The sequence below is a fragment of the Micropterus dolomieu genome, linkage group LG13, assembly GCF_021292245.1.
Source record: "Micropterus dolomieu isolate WLL.071019.BEF.003 ecotype Adirondacks linkage group LG13, ASM2129224v1, whole genome shotgun sequence".
NCBI classification, from domain to species: Eukaryota; Metazoa; Chordata; class Actinopteri; order Centrarchiformes; family Centrarchidae; genus Micropterus; species Micropterus dolomieu.
In genome coordinates, this window is record NC_060162.1 from 1,784,685 (window position 1) to 1,795,473 (window position 10,789).

Here is a 10,789-nt window from a genome sequence, read left to right on the forward strand (position 1 = left end):
TGGCTCCCAGTATGTTTTAGAATTGACTTTAAAATTCTATTGATCACTTTTAAAGCTCTTCATGGCCTCTCGCCTTGTTATATTTCTGACCTTTTAGTCCCATACGCACCAGCACGTACCTTGAGATCCTCGGGCAGAGGTCTGCTGTCTGTTCCAGAGTCTCGACTGAAAACTAAAGGGGACAGAGCGTTTGCTGTCAGGGCCCCGAGGCTCTGGAACAGCCTGCCCGAGGAAATCAGGTCGGCTGAGTCAGTGAACTCTTTTAAGTCCCTTCTTAAAACATACTTTTATAGGAGAGCCTTTCCCGATCTTATTTGACTTTATTTTATCCCTTTTATTTTATTGTATTTTACTAATTTTATATTTATCTTAAACGTGTATTTTAGTCTTTTCAATGTTTTCATGCTTTTATCTTGTATTGTTTTTGTATTATTGTCTTTACACTTGTTAAAGCACTTTGTAACTTGTTTTTGAAAAGTGCTCTACAAATAAAGATTATTATTATATTATTTATCGGACTTTAACTGGACCGCAGCACATTTCCTTCTGTGCACCAGTAGTAGGTCTTTAATTCTTGGTTTCTTACGTCTCTGTCGCTCTGTAGCAGCAGTTTTCCCCTCTGCATAGTCTTCTTACTGGACTGAATCTGAAACTGGAGCATACTGGAGGAGGAGGAGGAGGAGGAGGAGGAGGAGGAGGAGGAGGAGGAGGAGGAGGGGAGTCTAGTACTGGATTAGCCAGAATGGATTCTGTGTATTGTGTACCTCGGTTAAAGAAGATATAATCAGTTCATTTGTTCTTGTTATTCCTTTTATCAGTTTCATTGTGATCCTTACTTTATCTAGTCTAACTTTCAGTTCTGAGCTTTCCTTTCCGTCAATTCTTGTCTTCATACATCAATCTGAATTTCGGGTTTCTTTTCCTTTTTTCCTCTGGACAATGCTGATCACTCTTCTGCAGCTGTCTTTTCCCTTCTCACCAAACATGTATTTAGTCCACTTAAATTGTCCTATGATGTTTCCTTTTTTTTCCAGTCATAAATTTCACAGCTGGCTTCACATACAGTCGCTTTAGGTCCCCACATTTTCTCTACCCATACTTTCCGTGACGTCAACACAGACGTTTATGTTTGAGTTTGGTGAAGTCTGAGGCTACAGCGCTGCAAACCTAACTTATTAGCTGGATCAATTCACAAATGATTAACAATACTAACATTCAAAGCCCTCCACAATCTGCCTCCTACTTATGTCACTGACCTCATTCAGACCTACACGTCATCTCTTTCCTTGATGTCTTCCGGAAGTCGTTTGGTATTTCCAACCATCAACCATCATGCATGAGTAAGAACACGTCAAGTGCACTGTTTTCACCAAAATCAGTGTTGTTTCCGAGAAACAACACTGAATCCAGGAGACGTCTGTCCACGAGCCTCATTGATTCAGTCTCACTCTGGATGCACTTGTAAGTTTACGAGTGGATAGAGGTTCTGCAAATCTTTAGCTGCAAGATCTCTGACACTTCCCTCACTCTATTCAACCTCACTGTCTTTGTCTTTCACTCAATTATCTATTCATTTCTCACTGTGTAAGTTCTTTCCCCTTTCTCTCAGGGACAGAGCGAAGATCAGGGCTCCTCTGAACACAGCTTCTCCTTGTAGGGAGGATTTTTCCTAGATAAGCCGGCTTCTGTCCTTCAACAGAGAATCCATTGTCCGTCCCATCTGGGGTCCCAAATTGTTGTTGATATTGTAAATTGCTGATGACGGAGGGAGCAAATGACTGAGTTACAACATCCTGTTGTGTCTGGAGAATTTATTAATAAAAAAGATTAACCGAGACGTACTACAACACGCGTACTACATCACGTTCCGCTTGTCCAAAGGTGTCTAGCCCGAGCAAAGGGATGCATAATCATTTACACAGTCTAGGTTTCTATGTTTTGGGGAACAGAGATCCTCCCCGACCTTGAATGATCATTCAAGGAGAGGAGAGGAACAACAAGAAAGGAAAACACTAAACCCTACGCATGTAATAAAATGAGTATTATAATAATAAGAAATGGTTATTTAATAAAAACAATATATAGATATAAGACAAATGATAGTATAAATTGAACAACATGTATTGTAATTATGTGACTATGGAAGGTAACTGGTTGCACCAGATCTTGTTTAGGGGCTGATAGTAAAGGGGGTGAAAACCAACAGAATGCACGCACCACTTTTCTCATTTGCAAGCCACCGTGTAGCTCGTTCCAAACTGCAACGTTTCACGTTAACCACGTGTTTAATGCCACGTGATGTAGACTTCGTAGTCGTTGTCACTAGGAGGCATGGATAAGCAACCAATGTTGTTGTTTAGGTTGGAGGACTTGTTGTGTCAAACATATGGGGTCTATTTTCATATAAATATAATTCTGTTCTGTTTTTCTATCTTTTCAGCTGGTTTATTCATCATCCAGTCTTGTTCTGCTGTTTGGTGCGACGTCGCCCTTGCTGTTATTGTCACACTTGTCTGTGTGTGCATCATCTGTAAGTCACATTCATTTTCCTTAGTACGTCAAGTTACTGTCAGATTTTCATTGGCAGTAGTGATACGTAGCGATTAATTTTAAATCATCAGTTGTTAAGGTTTAGTTGTAAAAGTGGAAATCACAGGGGATTTATTGCTAACAGTACAATAAATGTGCAAGGGGTATTTCCAGACACTGAATGTCCTTTAGCATGAAGGAAGGTGAAGACGGGGCAAAAAGAAAAGGCGAGGCAAACAAAACAGCATGTAAGGATAAACTTCAAGATCAAAATCACAAAAAATATGTGTCTTAAATCCATGAGCCCGCAGCGAGTGTACCACTAGAAATGAAGAGATGGTGCAGAGCTGCGGTTAAAACTGCAGAGATTTATTGTGGAATGACTATCATGTGGGTAGAGCTCACACACAATCACAACATTATGGGAAAACATTAGATGTGGTTGGGTGGCACAGCTAGACCCGGGCATGATATTAAAGCATGCTGCTAACTATGTAAAAAAATGGCTAACCAGAATGAGAAATATAAGATGTGCTGCAGAGGAAACACTCTTTTAAACACCACACAGTGCCGGATCCTTGGAGCCTGCTTTATGTTTGTTCAGTACACTAGTCAGTGTTCCCTCCTGGAAGTTACAGTGCTGCAAAACTACATGAACACAGAAAGTTTTAACAGGTTTCTTCTTCTGTTGGCACACAGGGATCAAGTGGAACCGGGAAACTGTGGAGACGTTAACAAATGTGGTCAAGAAATATCACAACAAGATTAAGACGGATGTCTTTGAGTCAGCTGGACAAAGGAAATTGGGTGTAGATATATAAAGGAACACCCAGTGCAACGATGTGACTCACTGATGTGTTCATTGTTTAATAATGTGGGGAAGAAGCAGAAGTAAATATTTATATAATTTGTTACTTGACGCTCAGCATGTTCCCCTACCTAAATGACAAAATAGGTGAATTGTCAGTGCATTGGCACATAGTCTTTCATCTTTGACTGTGACACAATAATGGCCATACTTACATCTGTGAACAGAACACCTCTCTCCCTCGTTCTGATTTCTTCATTTAGCTTTTAAGCTAACAGCTGTCTTGAACAACATAAGGTCCAGGGCCACTGAGCTGCCGCGCAGTCGCGCATTCACGTCAAGGTCGGTACGTTCAATAACGACGCAGCGTTACTTGGATTAGTAACCGGAATATTGTGACTGGAAAAGAAATCTCTTAAACTGTTCTCCTGGACCTTTAATGTATAAAGCCGGTTTACTTTTACATTCTGCTCATATAACTAGCTGTTGAAGCAGTATTTTGTGCATCATATGATAACAAAACAGTATTAAAACTTGTCTTACTGACACCTGCTTTTAATTACTATTTTCTATGTATCCTTATTATTGTTCAAATACATATGTTAAGATCATCTGTCTAAGTGTTTTAGGGGTCCCTCCTTTAGCGCCATGGTGTGACCTCCACATCCTGCAGACCGTCTTTGGAAGTTTGTTAAATTAAGCTAAGATCAACTCTTACTTTCTTCACTGCACATTCCTACGTTGTAATTAGTCGTTTCTCTTACGTTCAGCTGACGCTTTTATCCAAAGTGACAACTGCTGTATAGAGGTCGCACGGCTCTGGGGCAACTAGTCTTGCTCAGGGACACACTGGTGGACGCGTCACAGTGGGAATCTCATGTGTCACATGCACTGCGCCATCACCATCCCATGATACACGCATTGTGTGTAATTTTGTACTGTATATCGATACTGCATGTGTTATCTGCTGCTTGTTTGTTTTGATGCGTAATTTTAGGAATCTTTTATGTGCCTGTGATCAACATATGATTAACTCTTACTTTCTTTATTTTCCCAGTTATACTGAATGCTCCATATTTGGTGATAACTGTTTGTTTTGAAAAACAGGATTCTGAATAAACCATTGTAATAATATGTATTTGTACTTGTAGAATTGATGTATCCTGTGTTACTTTATGTTTTGTGTGTAACATCTACTAACTAAAGACGTCGGATAGATGTGACGCAGTAAAAAGTACAACATTTCCCTGAGAAGTTCAAAGCAGCTTGATAGGAAAAACTCAAGAAGGTCTAAAAGGTCCTAAACCTAATCCAGGTAGTTGGTGGGTGGAGCTGATACCTGGTCTGAGATGCAACACACCTGAGCAGGCGGCGCTCAGGTGGCTATAAAGGAGACCTGCTTGATGATCCTGGCCTGCCGACACTTCTACACAAATAAACCCCACTCACACATACTTTGCTTAATTTAATTATTAAAACATTTAGTATTATTTGCTAGATTTGCTAGAGCAGTGGGCACATCCCTGGACTCGAGGGGGGTCGCTGTTTGTGCAGTTGCCTTTCTTGCTCTGATGGTTTTAAGTGCAAGTGTAAAATCAGGAGCTTCAGACTTCATCCAGCCGGAGGGAACGACCACTGACAGTCCAGTGCGCCGGTTCCGCTGGCAACACAACCCATAGTAGGGTTAACGGAGGAGGAGCAGGGGTCCTCAGGGTGGATGAAGCCCGACGCAGACCACAGCTTTGTTTTTCCGGCTTGGTTAAGTAATTAAAGAACGAGACAAACACCGATTCAGTCTGTGGAGCTTTTGTGGAGCTTTTGAAAAAGAGACACACGTTTGAACCTTATTGATCATCATGATGTTGGTGTGGGAGAGAAACGCTTAAAGGAGGACATTTAGGGTTTTCTGAGAGCTGCTTTCATGGAAAGTTTTGTTTTGCCAGCAACAATTAAATCAAAGTGAGTGCTTAGCCTGTGGCTTCGCCAGCAGCAGCTTTAACCTCTGAGCAGCAAAAAGAACTTCTGCTGTATTGCAAATGGAAAGAAATAAAATTGGAGATAGAAAAGGAACAGCAGAGGCAGTCAATGGAAAGGAAAATTGAAGTTACAGCTGTGATGCTGAGACTGAGTGTTCAGATCTGCAGCATCTGTTTCACATAGTGAGAAAATGTACCAAAGTGTGATGAGACAGACTCAGAGGTTCTTTTCTCCCTTTTTGAATGGGTTGCCAAAAAAGCTTTCAAGGCAACGTTTCAGGTCTTGGAGGAAGTGTGAAAAGCAGTCACATGTTGCAAGGGACTAAACCAAGCATTTCAACAGGTTGTGTTCAGCGTGGGAGGTTCTCACACTTCTGTGTGATCCTTAACACAGAACATTAATGGTACCAGAGCAATTTAAAGAGTGTAATCTACTAGATGTTGCTGCTCATAGCTGAGCAGGAAGTAGGAAATTTCCCTGAAGCTATTTGGGATAAACTGTGTTTCAGATAATGCGACTCCTAGAGCTGTTGGTCACACCACTGTTTTTGTTGGTCTCAGTCTGGAAAGATAAATCATGGTCTGCATTTGGTAGGTTTTGCCAAGTTTGTAATTAAGGCATCATCGGAAAGCAGAGTTGGCTTTGGCGCATCCCAGTCTTTCGCATGTTGATGTTAAACCAGCTGCTCTTAATGATCCAGTCAGGAAAGTTCCAGTTGTCTCCATGGAAGTGATTGATTCAGTTAAATGAATCTTTGAAGCTGTCAGATGGGGTTGTATCATTCACTGGCAGTGACCTGCTGTATGATAAGGTTAAAGATGCATACAGCCCCCAGTCTCAGCCTCTCCGCCTGCTTTTATCTTCATATCACATCACATTGTCATATCACTACCTGTTTTAATGAAACTACTCATGCTATGTTGGAAAGCAGAAGATGCCTTTTTATGGGAATAATCTGGAAAATAAAGACCTGGATACTCGTTTCAGGTGGACGTATCTCCAGTTACTCAGAGCTACCAGAGCTTCATGATGATAAAAATAAATCCAGTCAAAGCTGATGCAAAACAAACAATCCAAAGTGCCTGAAACTGATACAGGCCTACATAAAATTTAAATCCTGTTTTCTTAAACAAAAGAATTTATTCTTTGCTCTTTGTTTCTAATGCAAATAATTTTCTACTCTGTATTACAGTATTTACTGCTGTTCTGAATAAATAGTAAGTGTTTCTGATTCAATAGTTTTTTTCAGTTTAGTTTTTAATCTTTTGAATCTTCTACACCCATGCAGCACTTTATTATCTAAGCCCGGAAGTCCAGTCATCTTGGCACCAAACATATAAAAGAGCTAAATGGTTATGGAAATCTGTGGGGGCTAAACCAATCGGGACTACAGCAGCTACAGATCCTCTTCAGGACTGCCTGGAGTCAACAGACTGGGAGCCTGTTTAATATACGTATATATATTTTATATGAGCTGAGTCAGTGAACTCTTTTAAGTCCCTTCTTAAAACAGACTTTTATAGGAGAGCTTTTCCCGATCTTATTTGACTTTATTTTATCCCTTTTATTTTATTGTATTTTACTAATTTTATATTTTCATGCTCTTATCTTTTTTTTTTGTATTATTCTTTACACTTGTTAAAGCACTTTGTAACTTGTTTTTGAAAAGTGCTCTACAAATAAGGATTATTATTATTATTATTATTATATATAAAAACACACTTTTACTGTTTTTATTTTTTATTTAATGAATTACATGAAATGAATTGTTCTTTTGTTTTAAGCTTTGGCAAAATTGTTCTTTGACATTCATGCCAATAAAGCCAATTGAATAGAGTCTCTGAGAGCTCCTCGTGACAACAGCAGCTGTTTTGCTGACACTGTGTGTTCGGAAGCACGTTTCTGTGAGCAACCATCACAAGGTCCAATAACCACAAAGAGCAATCATTCAGAGAAGAGGACAGGAAACATTCAGGCTGGTGAGACAGAACCTCCAAGGAGGAGTACAAAGCCAATACTGCTGTTTGCCCACTGCACACTCCCTCGTCCCTACCGCACACCCCCTCCTCCTCCCTCCTCCTCCCCCTCGTCTCTCTTATATTCTCTCAGAACAATGTGGTCTTTCCACCCACACTGAGGCCCTGGGCCACAGCTCTCACCGGTGTTCTCTTAAAGTAGTTTCGGTAACAGCTGAAATGACATTTAGGGAGGAGAGCTTAAGGACACTTCGTTAGATGTAGCCCATCTCGCTCGGCTATAATTAAATTATCCTAAATGTTTTCACATATTTAGATTGACCATATCACATGTCCAAAAAATGCAGATGGAGTAAAGGAGTAAATAAACCGAGAACAGATGTCAACAGATGTCAGCAGATGTCAGCAGATGTCACCTCCTTTCTGAAAGGGCCTTAAGGCCGTTGTCTGGAACCTTTTCGACCGGTGGCACAAGTCTTGTTTACCACAGAAGTGTCTATATTTTGGTAGGAATTTGAATATATGACTTATCTGCAGTGTATAATTAGCAGGGGTGAGCAAGAACACCAAATCTTCTGTATCTGTACTCAGAATGGGCGGAGCTTATTCTATAAGTGGGTGGTATTAACTGGAAGTTATTTAAGCCTGAAATTTCTATCAGAACTCGCTATATTTATTAGAAAACCATTTACAGAACAACCTCAGAATTGAGCTTCAGAGAATAGTAATTGATTTTTTTATATTCATATATTTATAGTTTATAACAAAACAGATATTGACACATTTTACTCTGATGATACTCATAGAAAGTATCTGTATCTGTATCTCGCTAAACCCTAATAATTAGTTGATTATGTATATGTTTTTCTCAAACTCAAAAGACGCAGCACCTAGACAATCCTCATACTCTCGCCTTTTGTTTCAACTGATAACTTACATACGTAAGTTCAATCAACACCACAAAAGTGTCAAATAGTCAACACAATGAATTAATGGAAGTTTAACTTTCTAAAACTCATACAGTTGAGTTCAAAATCCAAAACTTGTCAGAGCTATTTGAGTTAAAAAGAAGAAGTAAGTTGACATGACTAAATGACTCTATGATTCTTTTCAGTGCATGTCCTCTTCTCTGAATAACTGCTCTTTGTGAAAAATATGCTCTGACCAGCTCAGAGAACTCAGGCGTCACAAACACACAGTGTCAGCAAAAGAGCTGCTGTTGTCATCAGGACCTCTGGAGAGTAACCAGGGATTCCCATGGATCCAGCTGTGTGAATAGCTCTTTATAAGCAGTTTATGGTGAATAGCTTACAAGCATATTTTACAGAACGTGAGAGAGAAGCGGGAGGGGAGGAAGGAAAATTGCTCCTCTAACAAATGTTGTGCGTCACGAACAGGAACTTCATGGGAAATTAAGTAGAATTCCTTCGGGGAGCAGTGTGGTTTGTAAATACTGAATCCAGCAATTTGGCCTTAGTGTTGCGTCATTCAAAAGAACATTTCATTCATTTGACCTAACGTTGTATCGAGCAACGGGTTGTCTGAGGGAGCATGCGTGAATAGTCTTGGACTCTTACAGCGCTCACATGGGTCCTCCTCAGAGTCTGTCGTTCATTCTGCAGCCTGAGTTACTGCCAGCGCCGGAGAATGAGAGGCAGGTTGGCTGTCCGGTAACAGTCACTGGACTTACATTATATATCTAGGTTGTTAATTACACTGGCGACCTGTCCAGGGTGTACCCCGCCTTTCGCCCGATGCCAGGCCCCCGCGACCCTGTACGCAGGATAAGCGGTTGACGATGGATGGATGGATGGATTTTACATGTCCAAAACTTGGGAGCCAGGGTCGGGGTTAATAACCGAGAAAAAAAATCCTACATGAAAGTGTAAAGAAAAATCGGAAATTCCCTGAAATTAATGTCACAAAAAATCGAAAATCACTCCAAGGCAAAGTCTCTAAGGTGCATGATAGTGATTGTGGGTTAAACTCAGGAGTATTTCCTCACTGCTAAATCCGATAGCAAAATTTAATATAACTTTCCAATGCATGGATAATACACGGTTAGATGTTGCAGCCTTGCAAAGCAAAGATTCTCTCATAAATGTGTGACTATACTGTCAGAGAATTCAACTTCCACTGGAAGCCCCTCAGCATCTCAGCAGCCTGCACACTCTCCATTCTGGGGCCTCTTCTGTTTAACATTTACATGCTTCCACTGGCTCAGATTATGCAGATGACACACAGATTTACATAATCATTTCACCAGGGGACTATGATCCCATACAAGTGCTGAGTAACTGTATTAAGCAAGTTAACGATTGGATGTGCCAGAATTTTCTTCAATTAAACAAAAATAAAACTGAAGTTATTGTTTTTGGTGCCAGTGCTAAGCTTCAGTCTGTTAAGAACCACAAATCAAGTCAGAAATCTCAGTGTAGTCATGGACTCAGACTTGAATTTAATCAGCCACATTAAGACAATTACAAAGTCAGCCTACTGTAGCCTGAAGACTTTATCAAGGATTAGAAGAGGCCAAGTTCAGTTCCTCTTGACTTGAACCTTCGTTGGATAAGGATTAGAAGAGTTACTGTACATCTCAGCAGGACCTGGAAAAACTTATCCATGCATTTATCTTCAGTCGACTCGACTACTGTAACAGTGTCTTTACAGGCTCCCTAAGAAATCCATCAGACAGCTGCAGCAGATTCAGAACGCTGCTGCTCGAGTCCTCACTAAGACCAAAAAGGTGGATCACATCACTCCAAACAGTTTTCAGGAGGAGGCTCAGTGAAAGGAAATGAAACAATATTACATGACTTATTGCATCAGTGATCAAAAGGAGATCACATACTGTAGAATTGCCTACATGTGTATAATAGTAATACAGTAGTTTTGGGGAACAGTTTTCCCTCCATCAGTCAGAAACTGATAAATGCCTTAGGACAGACTTTTTAAAAACTATTTGTTGTAGTCAGACGTTACGTTAAACAGCAATATTAGGCTATTTTGGCTCAAATATTGAGTGTCTATGGGATCAGATAATATAATCATGATCTCATAGACATGCAGGAATTGAGTGAATTTAAAGATGTAGACTGTATATAAGAAGGTTAGTCACAAAAAATAGCGGTTTGTGTGAACAAGGTGGCCTGGGGTCTAGTCATATTTCCTGCCTGAATACTTGCCTATACCAGTCCGCCCCTGCATTCCAGGATACTAGAGCAATGATCCGGGCACCGGTTGTTATTGAGCCAGCCGTGTCGGTGATGTCATCGTGCAGCCACAAAAGAATAAAACAACAATTCCTTTGAAAAACTAGATCGGTCCATAAAAGTAGATTTATTGCTAAGAGAACACACGTTGGACATGCAAATGGCTGGGAGCGGTGTACGTTGTCCTACGCCGACCTCTTCAGTGCCACACCTTTAGCTCATATTCTGGGCAGCCATTCGAGTTGTCAGCAGAAAGTATGCAATCACCTATTTCATCTGAGGGACTC

The 10,789-nt window shown here is 40.5% G+C and overlaps 1 protein-coding gene across 2 annotated transcripts in view; it reads left to right on the forward strand.

Annotated features, from left to right (window-relative positions):
- LOC123981799 (butyrophilin subfamily 1 member A1-like) overlaps positions 1 to 6,545 on the forward strand; it is a 43,716-nt gene extending 37,171 nt beyond the window's left edge. For both annotated transcript variants that reach the window (XM_046066995.1, XM_046066996.1), the window contains 2 exons: positions 2,441 to 2,530; positions 3,229 to 6,545. In XM_046066995.1, the coding sequence (XP_045922951.1) occupies positions 2,441 to 2,530; positions 3,229 to 3,350 (212 nt within the window). In that variant the 3' untranslated portion in view covers positions 3,351 to 6,545. The remainder of the gene's footprint in view (positions 1 to 2,440; positions 2,531 to 3,228) is intronic.
- The last annotated feature ends 4,244 nt before the right edge of the window (positions 6,546 to 10,789 follow it).